At 29.6% G+C, this 22469-nt stretch overlaps 2 protein-coding genes across 3 annotated transcripts; one reads left to right on the top strand and one right to left on the bottom strand.

The window, feature by feature from the left end:
• The first annotated feature begins 1845 nt into the window (after positions 1–1845).
• LOC113849101 (ORM1-like protein 3) lies at positions 1846–7003 on the top strand. Its single transcript, XM_027478722.1, has 3 exons — positions 1846–2296; positions 4878–5026; positions 6489–7003. The coding sequence occupies exons 1-3, from the start codon at positions 2111–2113 to the stop codon at positions 6625–6627; spliced, it is 474 nt and encodes a 157-aa protein (XP_027334523.1). The 5' UTR covers positions 1846–2110; the 3' UTR covers positions 6628–7003.
• Positions 7004–10753: 3750 nt separating this feature from the next.
• LOC113849678 (dof zinc finger protein DOF2.5-like) lies at positions 10754–12728 on the bottom strand. Of its 2 annotated transcripts, none has more exons than XM_027479754.1 (2): positions 12654–12728; positions 10754–11955 (listed from the first exon to the last, which is right to left on the bottom strand). In XM_027479754.1, the coding sequence occupies exon 2, from the start codon at positions 11940–11942 to the stop codon at positions 11133–11135; it is 810 nt and encodes a 269-aa protein (XP_027335555.1). In that variant the 5' UTR covers positions 11943–11955; positions 12654–12728; the 3' UTR covers positions 10754–11132. The 2 variants fall into 2 exon arrangements, with proteins under 2 accessions (XP_027335555.1, XP_027335554.1); XM_027479753.1 differs by having other exon boundaries at positions 10754–11983; positions 12654–12714.
• Between the last annotated feature and the right edge of the window lie 9741 nt (positions 12729–22469).

Below are 22469 nucleotides of genomic sequence, written 5' to 3' on the forward strand. Positions count from 1 at the left end.
GAAAATGTTGACCCTATCGTTATCTCTAAAGCTTAATCAGGACCAATCATTAATCCAAGTCGGTTTTGCATCACTTCAATTGTAACACGATTCATTTATATTTTCTGCATATGTAGCTGTCTTGTGCTTCCTTTCCCTAACTTTAATTTCGTTCACATGATCTTCCTACTACTTTCTAGTCCTTACTTTTTTTTAGGGTGGAAAGATGAATTCAGTAGGATCAAAAAACATCATACAAAGTGACATTCAACACAATTGGAGGAGCTGTTGCGAACTAAATACATTTATGAACTATTATTGCTAAGGGATGGATGGTTAGTTTCTTGTTAAGCTAAATATAAGTTCCATTGAACCAAGCTTGTATCAAGGTTGCGACTTGTGAATTTTGTAACCGAGTGGGGCTTGATATATGTTTGGAAACTAAATAATATTTTAACGTAAAAGTTATGTAATTCAAACACGCTTAAAAAGTCCTTCACTGAACCATTCTTAGTCTTGGATGATCAACATCCAACCCATGCCTAATCTTTTACCTAATTGTGGATTCACGAAACACAACAATGACATAGTTATTTGTCTAGATATTGGTTTGTGAAAATGGGTCTAGTTATTGTTGCATGGTGATATTTACATGTTATAGAACACAATTGTGAGGATTTTGCCTTGTAGAGTAAAAGTGGTCTTGTATATATAGTGGCCCAGAAGGAATGGGAAGAAATGATCAAACTTCTTGTGGTATTGAAGCTCAGTTGGCATAAATGTTTCTTATCCCCTTGATGCCTAGTAGTGTTGGTGTGTGGCTAACATTGATGTGCGAATTGATGTGATCATGGGGACAGTTGAGAATTTGACTGTGACCATGGGACATGTCCTAATATAATCAAGGGGTATGGTTGAGGATGAAACTTCAAGCAGACATATTACAAGCTGATTTGATGTGCACATAAAACTACTACATCGGTTGATATCAAAAAGGGATCATTGATGATGTTTCATTGTGGATTTCTATCTACTAGTTATTATTTTTATTTTGCTATAATTGGTATTTAGTTATTCAAGTTGCGCAACCAATGAAATGTATTGCTTCAGAATATGATAATGCTGCGTGTAATGACAGATTTTCCTGAGGTTATATTTGCATTGAGAAACTCCAAAGATAAAATTATCTTTGAACTTCTTAATAGTATTTACATATATGCTTGTTACTTTATTCTATTTCCTTTTCACTTTTAATTCAAAACAAATTACAGCGAAATTGCCTGTTGAATTGAACTGGTAATAGTTGAATTGGCATTTATGAACCCATTTTATTTTAGAGAAATTGAATTTATACTATAATTTTTTTATACTACAAACAAGGAAAACTTGTGAAAAAAATGATTGATATAATAAAGAAAGGTAGAAATAAAAATAATGTTGTAAAAAATGTTATATAAATAATATACTTCTTTTATTGTATATTTTCAGTTTTGCCATACTACATGAAAAATGGTAATAGAAATTCAGTTTTATATTTTCAGTTTCTGTATATAATTAGTTAAATAAATGGTTAAAAAGAAATCTGAATTTGACAGAAACTACAATGGGTATTTCAATTTAGTTTTCGTGTGAGTAATGATTTGCATCATTTAGCATTTTTGTCGTATTTTATACACTACATTCTTTTTATGGTGATGTCTTTTTTCTTTTTATGTCAAATTATCTTTTCTAAACAACTGTATCCCCAAAAAAAGTATAAAAAAAACTGTCTAACCTTCAACAAGAATAAGAGAAATTCCAAACGACATCGTTCTATTTTGTCAGAAGAAAATATATGTATATATTTATTCCAATCCTAGTGCTCATATATTAATTACTATTATTATTTATTTACGGAGTAAATCAATTTTAGCTTTCATTTTCATTTTTCATTTCCTCAACACACGCCATCCATCCTTGATATTTTCTTTCAATAAGGAAGAGAGAGAAGGTTGTGTTTCTGGGTTTTGGAAATTTCAGCCCCATCAAACCCCCTTAATCAACCCCATTATCGAAGCGATTGAAAGTTGGAAACTTTTGCATCGGAGATCGCGTAATTTAGGTTTTGCATCAAAAGGGTAACGAAGTTTTGATGGCAAATCTGTACGTGAAAGCGGTGCCACCAGCGGATCTGAACAGGAACACGGAGTGGTTCACATACCCTGGAGTTTGGACCACATACATCCTTATCCTTTTCTTCTCTTGGATCCTCGTTCTCTCCGTCTTTGGTTGCTCCCCTGGCATCGCATGGACCATCGTTAATCTCGCTCATTTCGCTGTATCTTCTTTCAACTTTCCCTTTTTTTATTTTGAAAACAAAAAGAAATTTAATTTTGGGTGTTTGATTTGATACTTTGTTGATTTGTTTTCTGTTCTTGTCTGATTTATGTTAACCCATTAGCAATGGAATTTTAGGGTATGCATGTGTTTGTTTGTTTGTTATTTTTTTGGTTTTGGGTGTCCAAAGAAGGGGTGATTGATCCGGGTTAATTGTGCTTGATGTTTTAATCTTGGAGTTTCATGTCTCCTTGGCTTTGTGAGATTAGATACTTGTCTTAGAAGGGATTTAATTGTCGGAGGTTGGGGTTCCTATTTTAGATGGTAAATAGTTTGGGATTTTCGGTTTCAATCTTAATATTCAGAAACATTGAGAAAAACGTAGAGAGGGTAGAATTATCATAGGGCATATATGAATTAGAGATATGACACCTGTCATCTCACAAAATTACAATCTGGAATTGAAAGTGAAAGGTATTCCTATAATTTACTATTTTATTTTGTCTTCTTTTGTCCATGATGAAGGGTATTCCCAATTCCGATGATTTTGTTCTTGCTATTGTTATCTGGTGGCTTGGAAGTTTAGTTACTTACTCCGCTATAATCTTGTTCTTATTCTCCTGTAGCTAGGAAGTTTGTTAACGGAAATGTGCTATTTTAAAGTTCTTTATATGGATATAAAATATATACATATGCAGATAATTATGTATATAATGCTCAGAAAATATTCATAAATAGCATATAAATAATTATCAACAAAAGACATAATGAGGAGAAAGAAAGTGGATTTTCTGGGAGAACATAACAAAGGCAGGACTTTAGAATCATAGAATAGATAGAAGAAAGGAAGTGGATTTTGCCAAAGAAGTCATGGAAGATGAGTGACTCTGCTGGATTGGAGATTGTTGCAAAGCAGAACAGAGATGAGAGGAGGGAGTGTCCAGCAGAGAAGGGGAGAAGAAAAAAAGTGAGGTTGTCATGTGTCTCCTGTTGAAAAGCAGAACAGCAATAGAGATGAGAGGATGGGGTGTCAAACATTGAAAGGAAGGAGAAAAACGTGGGAAATGTGAGGTTAGGTCTGAAAACTGAGAAGACTATTTTACCCTTAAAAAAACCTAAGACTGTGTCATCTTAAGGCTAAAAAGAAAAAATCAGCTTATTTCTAAAAGAATATGTCTTTTTTACCCTTAAAAAACCCAAAAATTGCTTTGTTTTGAGGGTAGAAAAGTGAAATTGATATCTTTCACTGTGGTGATGCTATTGTGCCGCATTTTGGGCTGCGAATACAGCCGCAATGGCTGCAACAGGAAAAATGCTCCGCTGTGCCAGATCTGTGGCAGCTGAAGGCTGCTCCACCATGCACTGCCGCCATTGCTCGCTATTGGCAACTATTTGTGATATGTTACTCAAAGTACAATCCCATAAAGTATATAAGCTTATAAAAAATCTATGCATTAACCAGTTTACTTGATCTGATAAAAGTTAACATTGTCCCATTAATCTTTTCGTTGGCAATTGAGCTACTACATTTAATTCTCAAATTTACTAGTCATTAACATTGTCCCATCTCCATTGCCCCACCAAGTTCTAAACTTTCTTTAGTAATCTATCCTAAAATAATATCTACTTTATTAGTTGTATCCTCTCCATAACACCACCTCCTCTTACTTTTGTATTTCCCTCGGCAAAATGTGGAAGCACAGACTGATCTTTATTTGTCTTAATCTCTTCCTAAAAAACATCCTTCACTTCTCATGGTCTCTTAGTTTTGAAAGACATTGATGCTATTAGAGAATTCATGTGGAAATCTCCAATGTCTTATGTGGATCTCTGTGCTTGCCAATGATTGTGATGGAGTCATGATGAGTATCTGGGTTTGCTCCAAATCGCAGGAAATAAGTTCATCTTCGTGTCTGTCTTAGAACAGGTAGCCATTGGCTATCTGGATGATCCGTAGAGGAATTTTCTGATTGTTTGAGAAGGTGAAATGCCACATTTTCTGAATTTGTTAAAAGTAGAATGGGGTTCAGGAAAATGCTAGATTTATTTGATTGTTGTGAATCTTGAACTATATTTGCTTTTATTTTACTGTACTTTTGCAGTTTCTGTCTTCCTAACAATGTTCAAAAAATTCTCATACTTTTCCTCTGTTTGACTTTAGAAGTACACCAGGTGTTTCATGGAACATTTTATAAAGTATAATATTAGTTTATTTGATATTGCTTCGACACAACCTTCTATACCTTCTCATTAAATATTTGTCTAACAGTAAGGCTTGGAATGAATTGTATGTCATTGTTTTCATCTTTTGCTTTTTGGGGCAGGTAAGAGGTGGGTTATGTCTCTTAATCAAACATATTAATAGAATACTTTAGGCAACCCATTTTCTCTCATTTATTACTTGGTGAGGTGATGGGCAGGACATTTTCTCTTTTCTTTTCTTGTATTAATCGGGTGATTGGATGAGGTTATAGAATAATATTTTATTTGTCAAATATTTCAATGAATGTTAAAATAATCTAATGAATATTAAAATAATTTCATCTCTCTACTGGGTTAATTGATTATGTTGTGTCCAACAGATAACATATCACTTTTTTCACTGGAAGAAAGGAACTCCATTTGCAGAGGACCAGGGGATCTACAATAGATTGACTTGGTGGGAGCAGGTAGACAATGGAAAGCAGCTCACTCGAAACAGGAAGTTTCTAACAGTTGTTCCTTTGGTGCTGTAAGTTCTCAAATTTGCATAGCCAGCATTTTTATATATAAATGTCTGCTCCTTCCTTGTGATGTCGTAAGGTCTATGAGTGTGTGTACGTGCGTGCACATGCACCCTTGTTATACAAGTGTTAATTGTATGCATTAAAGCATTTTCTACACTGATGTGGAAAAATGTAATTGTGTGATTCTTGATAATGTTATTCTAACTTTCATTTTATACTCCTATTTGGTTAATAACTTCTTGTGGTGCAAGAACTTGCAATTAAATGTTATTCTCCTATTTGGGGCGGAGGGTGTTGTATTGACTACTGATAGAACTAGACTCCCTTTTCTCTTACTATGTGTGTGCATGTGTGCTCATTCCCTTCTGCTTATGAGAAGATGTTTTTCTGCTGGGATGTAGTTAAAGTTGCATGCAGTTGGAATTAGTTTGTGTAGAAGTTCATACTTAAAGGTTTATATCTACATGTTCCATAACAATCATATTATTGTGATCCTACAAGCAATCACTAGAGAATACATGTGTGGATGTATTTTACCACAATATCCATCCTTGGATTCCCAATCAAATGTTAAAACTTATAACTTGATACTTTTCTCTCTGAAATGTCTCTTCAATTTAGAGAAACCAAATCCATCATACAGTCCTACTGGATGAAATGGAGAAATGTCAGGTGTTATACGCGATTGGAAGGTTCCTTTCTAGCTTAAAGGAAAGTTGACCACACAGACTTGCAGTGTTGTATATTACTAAATGTCAGGTTAATGAGTCAACAAGAATTGCCAAAATGAGGATGCTACGATAGAAAAATGCACAAACATGAGAAAACAGGATCATAAATAAATGTGTTAAAGAGAGAAAGTAGGACCAAAATGTATTGAAGAAATAATGGTAACCTTGCCAAAGGTGTTTTGGCCATATGATAAAAAAGACTAATAGAAACCCCAATATGAAGAATGGATCAAATGGAGGATATCCCTTAGTGAGATAGAAGGAGACCAAAAAACTTTAGGTGAAATCATTAAAAAGGACTAAGGTCTAAATGAACGTATTGAGGACATAGCTCATGGAATAACACAGTGGTTTTGTTTAATCCTTGTAACTAACTTTGCCTCATAGGAAAAGGCTTTGGTGGTGGTGGGTGTAAGGTTGTCTAATTCGAGCTTAGGTAAAACTTGACTCACGAGCTGGTAAGAGTTCACATACTTTTGAAAAAATTATTTGAGAAACATATAAGAATAACTAAACATAATTAAATAACGTATCATAATTAATGCTACAATTTACAGTTTTTTAGCAAAATAATTGAAAGAAATAAGATTTGTTCAACAGCTCAACTAGAAAATAATGTAATTTTATCTTGAAGATAAGATATAAACATCACACAAAGTTGTGTTCACTCATCATTGAATCCACACTGATTTAAAAGCCAATAGTTATTTACTGGGTTTTATTTTGTCACTGTCAGGTACTTGATAGCGTCTCACACAACCGATTATCAGAACCCAATGCTGTTCTTCAACACGGTTGCAGTGATTGTGCTGGTTGTTGCAAAGTTCCCACACATGCACAAGGTGAGGATATTTGGAATCAATGCTGATAAGTGAAATGTTGCTGTGTCCATGAAACTTTGGTTACCTGCTCAAAAGCCTCCCCCTTGTCCCTTTGTTCTGGAAAAAAGGTCATACCCTTTGTATAGAAGGCAGAAAGGATACTCATGTTCTGTTCCCAACTGTTTCTTAAGCTGCTTCTAAGGTATTAAACAAATAAATATATGTTGAGTTATTTCTGTACAGTAGAGAAGATATGTATCGGATTATAACGGTACTTTAAAATGTACCCTTCTTTTCTATTCCTTTTTTTTTTTTTTTTCCAATTTATGCCTGAGAACATATATACAAGTATGATCCTTTGCGTTAGCATTGAATTTTATAGGTACAACTCTTTTTTTTGTTTGGAAATAAAAATTTCTCTTTCATTATCACAAGCATAAATTGTAAATTCTATTCCATTAAAAGCTATGATGTCATGGAATGGAATGTTGTAATGAATAAATTAAAACACGAAGATATAACATAGACGCCAAGTCAAGTGGTGAAAATTAGGGGTGGTTGAGAATTTGTGGTCTAGGTTGAATTCACGCTACGTTGAAAAAATTTATCTTGGTCTACACACTACGTTGAAAACTTAAGCATGTTATTTTATTTTTAAGTAGCCATATTTTCAATAATTAATGACTTGTTTTTGGTAGATTAACAAGTTAGTTTTATTTTTTATTTTATTTATAAAAAGTAACTCAAATTATTTAGTCCAATTTTAGATGGCCAAGTTGGAAGTGACATGAAATGTGAATGTCTCCCCGATGTCAGGATCTGCTTGAAAAGTTATAAAGACTTGTTTTGAAATGTTTATTTTTAAAAAGTTCTACAATCCTGTATCTGCTGGAAGACCATTTTTACATTTCCATTTTTTTTTCTTCTTCCTTAATTAAACCTAACCTCATTGTTATTTTTTCTTTCAAAGATTAACTTGATTGTTGGTTGTTTGATGACCGATTCTTTTGTTTTATTAATTCAAATGATATTTTAGTCAAGTTTCCATGTCAGTTAAACTTTCAAATATAAAAATCTTTCATCACGGATTTAATATGCCATGTTCCTTTGTTAGTCTTTTAAGGGCATATTTGACATTTCAACTTGTATTAACTACTTTGATTGACCCTTTATCTTTCAAACGTTAAAATAACTTTTTTATTTGAGGTTTGTAGTTAGGGTAAGGCTATTCACATATAAAAACATTTATTTAAATTAATTAATAATTAAATTAATTTTGTCTCGAATATCTGGATTAGTTTTTTATATTAGGTACAAAATTACAGAGATAAAATAATGAAAATTTGTAAAATGTCAAAAATTGTATCAATAATGATTTTTGAAAGGTAATTTTTGTGTTAAGAAGGCATTTTATGCCATCTCACATATGAAATAATTATCACTATTAAATTTACATTAATAGATAATAAAGTTAGTAATTTTTTTAAAATATATATATAAATATCTCTTAATCTTTAAAATATTTTAAAAAGTACACAATATCTTTCTAAACTTATTTTTTAAATAATAATAAGAAAATATTTTTAAAGTACTAATTTATCAAAAAATTTAATTTTTTTATATTTTTATAATTTTATAAAAAAATTATATTTATAATTTAAAAAAATCATATTTATAATTTAAAAAATCATAAAAAAAGCCATGTATTGGCGCAAATTTATTCCCAACCATAAATGTATATCAATTTTAGTTTTATATTATTATACAATTAACTAAAATTCATAACAGGTTAATGAAGAAAGTCTTAGTAGTTTACCATGTTGAAATGGTTTTTAGTTTCTCTAACTATTTAAATTAATATTAAAAAAATTATCAATGTTAAGTGCAATATATATTTACAAATTATTATTAAAATAATATTTATTTTATCTAGAATATATATGCATCCTCAAGAAAAATAATATTTATTAAACTAAATTGATTTTTAATATTCTTAAAATAAAAGACATTGCATTTTTATATTTTTAAATTATCATTAGAATAAAAAATTTTAAAATGTTTTTAAGTTTAGTTTCTATGTTTTGGTGTGTGCCCAGGACTCGTGTGTGCTAAGGCTTGATTTTAAATGTCTAGTTAATATTAATAACTAATTTCTTCGAAGCATAAAAATTATTAAAGTGGATTTTATCTTTTTAATAAAAGTTTTTAATTCACATAATTAAGAATTTTTTTTTCATTATACTTAAAATATAAATATCTATATCAATTGTGTGTAAGCTTTGTTGCTTTACAACTTCTAGTTTTATTGATTTTATTTTAGGATTTTGCCGATGAATACCTAAAGAGTTAAAAGTTAATAGATAGGTCATGAATCGGTCATGAATTAAGTTAATAACTAAACAAACCTTGGTTTCATATTTTGTAAAATAAGTTAAACTTAAATTTAAATTTAACTCATTTGAATATATAATTTAAATTTAAATAATTTATCTCTCTAAGTTAAATCTAAAATTTTATCATTCAACTTAATTCCACTTATTTATATCCTACTTTTTTATTGGCTATATTCGATAAGATTATATGCAAGAATTACTCTTCACGAAGAATATTTGAAGCACTCCTTATATTAGCTATACCTGTTAGGCAAATCTAAAAGAAAAAAAAGCTAATTACAGTATTAAAATTTAAAAAACTAAAGAAGGCATCAAAATTGCTTGGAAGAATACTTTATTGATGTTAAATAAAGTTATTTTAATATATCTTGAGTTTTTAAATAATTATATAATTAAATATGTCTTTGATTTTTCAGAAATACATAATCTTTTGAATTGTTCTTACAAAATTAATTTTTTTATTTTATTCTTTATATTTTTAAAATTATTAATTTTAATATATCTCACAAACGCAACTCTTCAAAAAAGTAACACACGGTACACCATAAAAATATTTAAGTTAATCAAGTCATTATTTAATAGTAATTGAAAATTAAAATTATTAATTTTAAAAATATTAAAATTAAAATTAATTTTATTAAGATTAAATTAAAATGATATGGCTTGAGGTAGAAAGAATATTTAAGCAATAATTATATTTAGCAGACTGTATTTGTGCTATAAATTACTCTGATATTTTAGAATGCAATTGGTTGCAAGATGGGTTAGCAATCTTGGAAAAACGTTTTGATTTTCAAAGATGAATCTAATACCCTCAGAAGAAGAAAAAGAGAATAATTAAGCGATTGGCGTGAGAAGAAGGCCAACACACGAGGAAAGGTATTTTATCCTCCAATCAAACTCCCTCAAAGTGCAAAACACAAAAGAACAAAGAAACAAAAATCCTACTAGCCGATATTCTAAAAACATTAATTAAAAAATTAATATTAAAAAAACATGCTAAAAATATATGAATAATATTTTTTAATTTTAAATTCATGTACTAATACCTTAAATACAATACTTAATTTGTTTTTTTGGAAAAAAGGTTAAATACATAATGAATGATCCACATGTGAAGGCAAGCCAATCCATTGACTTGGGCAGTGGAAGAAATAATTTCCACTTGGCCTAAGGGAATGTTTGAGGGTCCCATTAAAATACCGAACGAAGTTAAGGTTTTGAGAAATTTGATAGTCCTTGCAAATACTAAAATTAACAGCAGGTGGATGGATGACATAGGACACTCATGAAATTGAAGTGTTGAAATTAAATTAAGATGCAAGTGGATGACAATTATATTAGGTTAGTATTATTTAGTTGGGGCAGGTAATCCAATTCTCAAGATTTGTCCAATTTGCCAATTATACGGTCTTACTGTTTTAGTACATGTAATTAACTATATGTTTTATTAATTGTAGCTTGCATTAAAAGTGGGTGTGACATCAATTCCTGATTCAGCTAAAACACTGAGATCATACAACACTCCCTTGTCCTTCCTTTTCAGTTTTCTTTTACTATTATTCTTCCGAATAATTCCACCAAAGTGCTTTCATAGTTGGAAGAATCTCAGATGTGATAATTTAGACAACAAAGCTGACAACCCACTAATTTTTGCAGACACACACATAGAAAGAGTAGCTGGAAAGAGCACAAAGCAACTCAACCAATTTTATAATTATGGTTACACTTACAAACTTGAACACCTAAGTCTCTCTCTCTCTCTCTCTCTCTCTCTCTCTCTCCCTCCTTCACCACCCCAAAAGTCCTTTGAACCAAACCTTTGAAAATTTAATACACAAATTGCTACTCCTTACAGAAGAATTCATGAATATAGGAATTGCATGCCGTGGACAAAAACAGGCCCAATATTCACCTCTTCTTCTATCTTTAATTTTTAAAATGTAAAACAAGTCACATTTTCTCCCAAAGAAACAAAGGCAGTGTGTACAAAACAAAGTAATTAACCATGTGTGTCCTATTGTTAGTTCTGAACAACTTCAGACAAATGATCCATATTGTGAAAAGAGAAAAATAGGGAAGATCAAAATAAAGAAAATATGTGAGATGATATTATTATTAATGCATGTTCTTAATTTTCCTTTGTCTTCCCATTTCTTTCTTTTCTTACCATGTCCCTTCACCAATCATTCCAGTCCAATATCCACTTGAATTCCCTTGTTCTTTATTGTGTTCCACTTCAGCACCTGCAGCAGAAAGCTGCTTAACATCTCCAAAAGGGAACAAAACTCTGCCACTACCCCTCTCTTGAACCTGATTATGATCATATGATCTGTTCCCAATCCCATCAACTGAAGAAAAGCCAAGGCTTGGTTTTACTTCTTGCATGGGAAACCCTGATGGGTAAAGGGCATTGTTATTTGAGTTTGGCATCAAGGAAGAAGGAGCATAAGGATTCAAACCCCTAGATGCCATGCTAGACCTTAAGAGTTCAAGAGCTGAAAGAGAACTTGGAGCAGCAGAACAAGAAGAGTTTTGGTGATGACTGGTGTCACTGTTTTGCATCTCAACATAAGGGGGCATGCCATGATACTTGTCCATAGCTGGGAAAGATAGGTTGAGATCTTGGCCTCCATGCATTATCTTAGGGTTTTGGGAAGAAATAGCTGAGAGGTTTGGTGGGTTTAGGTCTGGAACCTTTGATGATGATGATGATGAAGCTGTGGCTGCTACTGAAGTGACCTTCTTGTTCTTCCTTGAACCACCTCCAACTGGGACATTTCTCAGAGACCCTCCTTCTGTCCAATACCTTCTACAAGTCTTGCAAAAGTATCTGGGTTGTGTGAGGCTGTAGTTGTTGTAATAACAAAACTTTGTGTTGGTTGAATTGCACCTTGGACAATTCAGTTGCTCTTGTGGCCTTGCTTTCTTCTCTAAAACTGTCCTTGCACATGAATTGGGAGCTATCCCCTCCATCAAGTCCAATGTCCTGAGAAACCCCAAAGGAGAGAGGACACCTATACATAGTTACAACATATTTTCACATATGTGACTAGAGAATATTAATCCTTACGACACAAAATATTTCAAGAGCTAGCTGGTGAGATTTTAAGTTTGCATATAACATATTTTTGGAAATAATTATCAATGAAATCAAACAAGGTAGCAGGAGTTTCTACGCAGACAATTATAAGGGTGAAAGGAATACATGAAAAGTAATCAATAATAATAACAAATGGTATCTTTTTCATTCTTGTGTTCTTTAACAATTATCACACGAGCAAAAAGGTAAAGAGAAGGAGAAGGAAAAGTAGTTCTTTTTGTATTTAGGACTTGATTAAAAACTTCTTTGGTAGAAAAAGAGAAGATAGAATGTCAATATATGTATATATATATGTGTGTGGACCTTGCAGTAGTTACCATGAAGATCGTCTCTTACATATATTTAGCTAGAAAATAAATTTAAATCAAAGAAACAAACAACTCTTAAATCTAGTGGAAGTTGATATTTTGTGTCAGCTTTTAACAACCCCAAAACCCAGAATAAATAACTTAGAATACATGAGAAAAATCCACACCCACCTTTGGCCAACAGCGGTTGCTATAACCATGAAATTCAAAGAAAAGAAAGGGAAAAAGCAATTAAGGATGACTTGAGAGAGAGAGAGAGAGAGAGAGAGAGTTCACCTTGTTTGTCTGCAGTTGCTCCTTAGTGCAAGAAAGAATGTTTTGGTTCGTTTGTGGGGTGGCTTTATGCGTTGGCTTACTTTATGAATGCTGTAAAGGAAAAGAAGAAAGCGAGAAGAGGGAAGAGAAGTGTCTGGTTTGACTACACTATCAATATCTCCTCACTAATGATGTTTTAGTCTTTAGGACTCACTTTATATTTAATAACTATAATGCTAACTATTTTTATATATATTAAATGCAATTCTAAATTTATTTTCTTTATGTGTGTTTTATTTATTTAATTTATATATTTGTGGTGGAATAATGAGTATGTACTGTGGTGGGTTTCTACTTTTTGAACGATATAGACTCTTATTAGTGGTTCAAATTGTCAAACCTTCTTTTTCTCTAATCAAGTACCTTTCTTTATTTTTGGCCAGAATCAAGGATCGACCATTCTTGATCTTAAGCAGTGATTTTTATAGAGTTATCACTTATCAGAAATGTTGGTTTTGATTGCTTCAATTGATCATGCCTTCCTTAATTTAATTGTCAGAGATCTCTGCAATAAAATTCCCCATGTTTTTAACTTTTACACCATAGAGTTTGCTTTCAAAGTAATCAAGCACATTCAAGTGTTGATCTTCAATTCTATGGTGATTTTAAAAATATAATTTATCTGCGGTGTGTTGGCCAATAAGTTTGCATGTCAAATATGGTTAAGCAGCTAAAATGTGCTCAAATGATTTTTAATTGCATGCTTCATAATAACAATTCATTATTTTTATTAATTAACTTTTAAAAAATCAAAATTAATAAGGGAACAATTTGAATATAACTGTTAAAAATCTATCACTGAAATTTATCGACATTAAATTTGGGTTTTGAAAAAAAATTATGGATTCATTGTTTAAATTTTATACATAAATGTAATTTTCAATATTTATTTTTGTATAAAAAATAATTTTGGTATCACTAGTGTATTAGTCACCTTTAAGCATAAGATGAAATACATCGTTTGAAGTATATTGGTATCATTTCTTTTCTCGCAAGTGTTTTCATACATGAGTATATGCCTATATAATAATTGCATTAATGCAAACGTCATTTTAGATGAAAGAATATGAGAGCTATACATTTGTTAATATATATATATATAATATTCCAAATTTAAAGTTGGGGTCCGCTTGGACCATTGGTCTGTGGTAAACATGATGGTTGTTTTCAACTTTTCATGAGTTACCCAGGTTTCAGCCTGCACTGGGCAACTATTTTTCCTTCAGTTGTACAAAACCTTGGTCACTGCTCAAATATGATTTCTTTTTTAAAGATAATCAAATAGCTCTTACAAACTTTAGAAATGGAGAATAAAAATGAAATAAGGCACTAGATAATCGATTTCCTCACATCAAATATACAACATTAGATTTTTTTACTAAGATCACTTGACTTTTCAACTTATTTATTTGTTCCGTCAAAAAGAAATACTTAATTATTTGCGAATGTCAAAATTGTTCATAACTTAGATAAATAAATGAGTTTTATTGCTCTTTGTTCAATAATAGCATTTATACTTAATATTTAATTTGTAAATAAACAAGTTTAACGATCAATCATTGTCCAGAGAGCGTTGACAGACCTGCTTACACTACCAAAAACTAATGCTAACTATTTAGTTGATTTAGTATACTTTTTTTATCTAATCAAAATTAATTTGATATATATTATGAGTTTAAGTTAGCTATTAAATGTACTCATAATCTATATTATTTTTATACTGATAAGTAAACATATAATTATTAATAGATAATTATATTAGTATGATAAATGGATGAGGTTTAAATATAATATTTTATTTTTTAAATTAAAATTTTACATTAATAATTGATATAATAAAATTTAAATTAAATTATAAATTTAGTTTTTATATTTAACACATTTTTTAATTTAATCCTAACATAAAAAAAGTTATATTTTAATCCTCACATGAGTAAATATTTTTAGATTATCCTATATGTTAAACATATGTTAATGCCATCAATTGAAAATGATTGAAATGTCAAAAAAAATACTTATATAAGGACTCAAAAATAAATGTGAATTATAAAAACTAATTTGTAAATAAATATTAATTATAAAGATTAAATATATATTTAAACTAAAAATATAAAAAATTTAGACTTACTTAGAAAGAAATATGAGGAACTAAATAAAAAATCACAAAATTTTTAAAAATAAAAATTATATCTTCAAGCAAACTTATATCTAATATGGTTTTATATCCTAAACATAATAATTTTTTAAAAAATATTATATAAAAATTGATATACAATAAAATTATTTATATTGATACTTTATTCATTTATTTGAATGCAAGATAAAATAATTTTTCTTTATAAAAAAAAGATTTACTATTTTTGAAATATGAAATACTTAGACATAAATTTGTAGTCTTTTAAAAAACTATTTGGTATCTTATTTATTTTTATAAACAAGTTTATAATTTATTTTTTATTATTTAGTTAGAATACACATTTAATTTTTATAGTTTTACTTATTTATAAATTAATCTTTATAATTAATGTTTACGTTTTAATCTTTTTACATTTTAATTCTTCTTATTTAAGATTGTCAACATGTTTTTAATTAGAAAGACAAATTTGAAAATACTTACTCAGGTAGAGATTAAATTATAATCTTTTCATATAATAAATAAATAAATTTGTTAAATATAAAGACTAAATTTATAATTTAATCTAAAAGTTAATATTAAAAATTCTGAGGACATTATATATTATTAGCTTAAAGACATAATATTTGTATAAACAAATTAATTTCAATTAAATACAGATTATATTAATAAGGACAAAACTAATCACTATTTTTTTTCTCTGTTAATATGTAGAACCGTTCTGAACGTTATGGTAATTGTACGAGGTTTGAAGTTTCCATTAATATTAGTAGACAATCTACAAAATCAAATGTTTAATGTATAGTACCTTTTTTGTTTAATTATCTTGTCTGTCTACTACGTAAATGGATATTATGGAAGTCTACATATTGTTAACGTAAGTTCATGTGTTAAAAAATAAATATACTTTTGTTGATGTTTATTAAATTATTACTTAAAACTATTAAATATTTCTAGTATTTTTAGGATGCATTTCTGATAGCTAACGTGTATTCATTAATAAAATCCTACGACTTGACACCTTTGACATTACATGTGTGCATCTACTTTGCTGAATTGAGAACGGTATGACTTCTGTTCTACAATGTTAGGTATTAAGCAATACACTTAAATAAATTAATGTGTTTTATTACGTACAAAGCAATACGTCTTGTCATTGCGAATATATATGTGTGTTCATCATCCATTTTTCATTTTCCTAAACATTATATTGATTCATAAAGAGGTCGAACCGAAAGCAAGAAAATTATAAATTTGATTTGATTCATGTGTTCGTTGATTAATTTTAGCAAGAGTGTGTTTATGGGTTATCATGCATCATTTACCCAAACATTATATAGATTCATAACAAGGATAAACCAAAAAACAAGAAAATTAGAAATTAAATATGATTATTGTATATTCGTTGATCAATTTAGCAAATCTTTGTCAAATTATATATTCTAAACATAGTGATTTGTATGTATAGTCTCTTATTTTCATTTTGGTCAGATATTTGTATATATGTAGTCAAATTGTATAATTTAGTTTAAATAATGTATACCGAACAATCAAATAATTTATGTAATGCATGTATCAAATTGGTCCATTATTTTGATATCATAATTTTGGCCAGCCATTTACTTATATAGCATATAATTTATTTCATTACCTTATAAACTTATTTAATTAAAGTACAAATATTTATTAAACATATTTATCTTATTAACTTTTATATAATATTTCTTTAAACATTATGTGGAATTTGAGCTTATAATTTCTTATCACATTCTTTTCATTTTACCTTCAATAAGTCAGTATAATAACTTTTAAAAATTTTAATGAAAATAATTGTCATTTTTTAATTAATCTTATAGCTTTAATTAATTCATAAACTGTTTTTCCACACATAACCTTAACATTACTATAGTTAGAATGTAATAAAAGGTTAGTAGGTAAGACGCCAATATAAAGATTTTTTTTTGTCATGAATATAAAGATACTGTTAAGTAATAAATTATCTGGATTTTTCTCACTATTTTTTTATACAGATTAAATACAGTATTATATACTTAAATTTAAATTTGAGTTTATATAACTTCGTAATCCATTTTGTCTACTGCTTGTGCAATAGACTAGGCAAAGGTTAGTCTGTCACTCGATCATTGTCTTTTATTTTATTCAAAAGGGCCAAGAAATATCAAGCCCAATTAATATAAGATTATAGTACACAAAAAATTAATTACCATTAGAGGAAGAAAACAAACAGTTAAAACATTATTGTCCATGTAATTAGATAGGCAATATTCATATTGCATGGATAGTAACGATTCATTACAAACGGATCCACTTAGTCTGAATTGTTCAAGACGAGCCTATAACAATAAAATGAGGTTAGGGTTGGCGGATTCAAAACCCTAGATTAGTGGGGTAACTTGTAAAAAAAGAATTAAAGTTTAATAATAACTATTTTTACATTTATTAATGTTAAATTTAAAATATTAATACACACTGCTCATATTATCAAATAAACTACATATCTTATAATTGTCTTTTACATGATTTCATATCTTAATTAAAATCATTGAGATTAGATAATTGTTAAAGCTATTGGACATACATTTCTCATTATAAGTAAAAGTAATTAGATAGTCATTCATTCATCCATCTTCCATTCCACCGTGCAACCATCTTTTTCACATCTTTAACCGATTCTAATTAGAGTTTAGAATTTTAAGTTGATTGTGTTCAAGAGAAAATACAAAAAGACTTATTTAAAAAAAGAAAAACTCAAATATGGTGGAGTTTAGATTTAATGAAATTAAAATAATAAAAACAGAAAATAAAATATAAAAGCTTACAATAAATGAAAGAAAATACTTATTAAACCCTAAAGTGAGGGGAACATTTGCTTACCCTCGCATATGAAAAGGTTTACCGTTGTAGGTCAGGACAGGTTTATTGCAAATGTTCCTAGTTGAAAGAAAACTAAGTGTGTTAGTTTAGTTGAACTGTTATATATCATCTAACCAAGTGATACATTAACAATTATTCGAAGTAGAAAAGAAGGATCGCATATTGAAAGTTAAGTGTTAAATTTGTACAATTTATTTCTGTTTAACAAAATTTAAACTATCAATTTAGATACTAAAAGTCTATACCAATAGAACGATGTATTTTACTAGTATACAATTTTATTAATTAAAAACTAATATTTTTTTTTTATAAAGCAAATGTAATATATATTATAATAAATAATTGAATACAAATTACACTCACATTACAATAACTTTGTATATGTTAATTACACATTTCAAAAATCTACTATGAGACATCTACTCTCTTAAGATTACCGTTAAAAAAAAAATGTCAAGTAAAGTAAAGTATATTTTTTATACTAAAAACTAATTATTAATATCTTTTGTATCATCTAATAACTACTAAAGACATACAATATATATATATATATATATATATATATATATATATTAATGTAAATTTATTATGTCTATGCTAATAATTTTTTATGACACATTGGTTATATTAATAAAGATGATCTTAATATCAGATTAATTTATTTTTCTAGTATATGATTTTATTTTATTGTAATGGATATGACTAACTCAATTAATTAATAAGATCAAATAACATCAGAAAAAATAAATTGATTTTCATCTTCTTTGTAAATATATGTGTTATCCGTAATTACAAATTAAAATCTGTATCAAGCCTTAATCTTGAAACGAGATAAGATCTCCTCCTATAAACTTTTACTAAAAAAGAGGGGGAAGAAAAAACAAATGATGTGTTATTCTTTCGTCTTTTTGGTCACGAATACTAATAACTTTGCATCCTAAATGCTGCTACAACTTTGCTTTATGTGCTATGATTGTGTTTCTTCTTAATCCATGGAGATGACATTACTATAAAAAGGACAATGATAATACCAAAACATAAAGAGAAGGAATGATGGGATGTGTTTTAAAATGTTTCCTTTTGTTTTTTATTTTTATTTTTCGATTCTATATCTATATAGAAAGAACAGTGAGATAGCCGACAAAGACGACAACAGGAGGCTAAAGTGGGCCAAAATTATGCAAGATAAATAGAAGGGAAAAAAATAACTATTTTTTATTAATTAATTAAATTCAGCCAAAAAAATTAAGTAATTAATTAAACTAATAATGATATCATTAGGTAAGAGTAGTTTTAGTTATTAATTGATATTTTGAATTTTTTTTAAATTTGATAATTAAAATTTGAACTTTTAAAGTGTAATTTAAATTAGTTTTTCAATAAATATTTATATAAAATAAAAATAAGAAGTAAAATAAATCAAACTCATTTTATGAGTTAATATTTTTTTTTAAAATCATTTAACTTCTTTAAAATATAAAATTTATTATTCTTTTTATCTTTTTATTTTATTTTTATGAGCACTTATTTAAAACCTCACTCATTAAGTATTTTTACTTTAACCAAAAAATAGTAATAAGTATTTTTAATTGCATCACTAACATAAATTTGTTCACCCAAACTTATCAAGAAAGGTAAATGTCTCTTCTGATCAATCTTTCTCTCTCACTAACTCATTTTTATAATAATACACTATACTCGATACTCTTAATTTAAAACTTGAAGATATCATATTTATGTAATAAAATTGTATGATTTGTTTAACTTTATTCATCATATCTCACCTTTTCTACTGATTGTCTCTATTATTGTGTAAATCAGTTGTATTAATTACCACGATAATTTTCATTTATTGACGGTGCTATATGTTTTCTCTGCTTATATGTTAATTCCTATGTATCAAGACGATGCAAATAATTTATCTTTACATGTAAAAGTACCGTGATTAATTATATTATTAATAGACAATTATACCCTTAAAAGCTATAAGTATTAAAATATAATACTTTATAGAAATGGGTACTCTCTTTTTAAAACTGTCAAGACTCAAAAAAAAAAAAAAAGTAATAACACCCACACTATTTCTTGCTGCTCTCATTTTCTTGATTTGTTTCAATTTTCTGGTGTAGTTTTTTTTTTATTTTATCTTTTGCTTTTCATACATACCAAATAAAGTGATAAGTTATATTTGAATAAATATAGTTTTATGAAATTTTATTAAATAAGTTTTTTAAATTGCATGAGAGATTATGCATAAATTTAACCATAAATATATTAAAATAAGTTAAAAATTATTTATTTTAATAAGTTATACTAAAAATAAATTATAAAATACTTTCATATATTTAAATACACATAAGTAAAAATTACATAACAACCCACTTGTTCCACCTCACCCTACCAACAACCTACATAGATTGAGTTTGGTAATACACCCCACTTTTTAAGGGGAATTGGCGATTGGATCAGCTTAAGAATTAATATAAATTAAATAAAAGACATATATATTACTAAGATTTTTATTTATTGAATTTATGTATGTTAATATTAAGAAATATAAAAAGAAGTCTTATTTTATTATTTTTAACTATAAAAATTTAAAAAGGTCAATCCGTTTTAGTTAACTTATTTTAAATGCAAGTTAGATATAAATCAAGTTCATGTATTTTACACTCTTAACTTGACTGACCAAAATAAGCAAGTTATACAAGTCAATCTGCTAAAGTTAAATTCATATCATCACTCACACTATTAGTTCTTCTAAACACCTTTTTAATATTACATTAACTTATCTGAATTGAGTTTAGTGAACTCATTCAAGAGAGTAAAACTCTCTTAATACTTGTTTTTCTTTTTCTTTATCAATAGTAATATTTTTATATACATTTTTTTTATTTTTCTCTTATTTTTATTATATTTTTACTTTTCCTTCCTTTCTTTCTTTTTTAAACTTCTTATATCTCCCTTCTCTACGCCCATTTCACACCTCATGGGAGATGCGAAATATCAATATTATTTTTTCATTTATAAGACTTAATGAAAACTTAGCTTTTTTTTTCTCTTAAAAAAAACTCCTTGCCCCTAGAATAAGTTGCATTGATACATTTTATTGGTGTAGTTTGTTTTCCACGAATTGATAACAATTTGAAGTGGGTAAGTTCTTGACCACTATTTTCCCTTAAATCCCCACCCAAAATCCGTGAAACTTCTTAGCACCATTCTACCATTGAATTAATTAGCTGAAAATGACATGAACCGGATTTCCATGTTTCTTCTTTCTGGGTTCAATCTTAATCTATGTTTGTTATGCACTGCGGAGTCAATTCCATAAAAAAACATTTAATTTTTTTAGAAATGCTAAATATACTGGGAAAGGAATCAACTCGGTCCCACCATCAGCAAAAAGAAACTGAATACCTACTCGGCATACCAGGCCGGTACCCCTAGTCAGGATTAAAAGGTAAATAATCCAAATTAAAGATAATCAAAAATACTATGGGCCTCAAATGTAAAAATTGACTCAGGCCCATTAGCCCAAAGAATGTCTATAAAAAGAAGATAAGAAATACATGTTAGTGGTTGACTTCAGATCATTAAATAACATTTATTGTTCAGAACCGAATCCTGACTTTATCATCGGAGTACCTTTTGCAGGTATTCTCCCTATCATCAAATCAGCAGCAGGACGCCTGATCGGAGATTAGAAGACAGCTAAAGAAGGAACATTTTGGCGCCCACCGTGGGGCGCGATTAACTTCGTCACTCAGGATTAAGCATGGTAATGACAAGAAACCAGCAGGAAGGGACCTCTAGGCAACAAATGGAGGGCGTAACGCCAGAGGAACTAGTACCAGAAGTAGTGATACAGGGAGGAACGGAAGAAAGCATCCTAGCTGTACTAAGGCAGCTAAGGGCAGAAATGGAGGAGATGAAGAAGGATCGCGAAAGGGATGCACTGGAACTCTCAGCCCTACGAAGGGAAAATACCGGCCTAAGGGAGGAAATAAGGACACACATCCCCTCCCTTACTACCCCCGTCGTCCAAGACCAAGGAGAATCATCAGCGCTGCAAGAAAAATCAAGACAAGTATATCAATCGGTAACCGAAAACGACCGAGATGAACTTATGAATCGGAGCCCATTCGTTCACCGCATTCTAGAAGCCAAGCTGCCCGACAATTGGAGAGGGTTGGTAATAGACAAATACGATGGCACATCCGACCCCGGAGAACATGTGGACATATTTACAACGCAGGTCGGTCTGTACACAGAAAGCGACGCCTTATGGTGCAGAATCTTTCCTACTTCGCTCCGAGGACCTGCACTTAGTTGGTTCACTCGACTCCCCCCCCTCTCCGTCGACTCGTTCGCAACTCTCACAAGACGTTTCAACCTGCAGTTCGCCACAAGCCGGCCCCATCCACTAACATCCTTGGCCCTAGTCAATATTCGGCAAGAGAAAGGTGAATCACTTAGAGCGTTCATGGAACGCTTCGGCAAAGTGACTCTTTCAATCCATAATTTAGAACCAGCAGTGGCTATGCACCATCTAACAACAGCGCTGAAACCGGGACCCTTCGTTAATAGCCTCTGCAAAAAACCCCCAGTCGACCTAGACGAGTTAAGGAGCCGGGCTGCGAAATATATGCAAATGGAAGAACTATCCGAATACCGGAGCCAGGTACGGATGGAACAAGGACCTAACTCAAAAAATGAAGAAAGAAGGGAGATCTTTAAAACAAGGCGGG

This window comes from Abrus precatorius, unplaced genomic scaffold, assembly GCF_003935025.1.
Source record: "Abrus precatorius isolate BTA unplaced genomic scaffold, Abrus_2018 Scaffold9, whole genome shotgun sequence".
Taxonomy (NCBI): domain Eukaryota; kingdom Viridiplantae; phylum Streptophyta; class Magnoliopsida; order Fabales; family Fabaceae; genus Abrus; species Abrus precatorius.

Excerpts from the sequence above, each read along its gene's own strand:
- LOC113849101 (XM_027478722.1), top strand. The coding sequence starts at position 2,111 with ATGGCAAATCTGTACGTGAAAGCGGTGCCACCAGCGGATCTGAACAGG. Across the intron at positions 2,297-4,877 it reads TTAATCTCGCTCATTTCGCT|ATAACATATCACTTTTTTCA; the intron begins GTATCTTCTTTC and ends TGTGTCCAACAG. Across the intron at positions 5,027-6,488 it reads ACAGTTGTTCCTTTGGTGCT|GTACTTGATAGCGTCTCACA; the intron begins GTAAGTTCTCAA and ends TGTCACTGTCAG.
- LOC113849678 (XM_027479754.1), bottom strand. The coding sequence starts at position 11,942 with ATGGAGGGGATAGCTCCCAATTCATGTGCAAGGACAGTTTTAGAGAAG.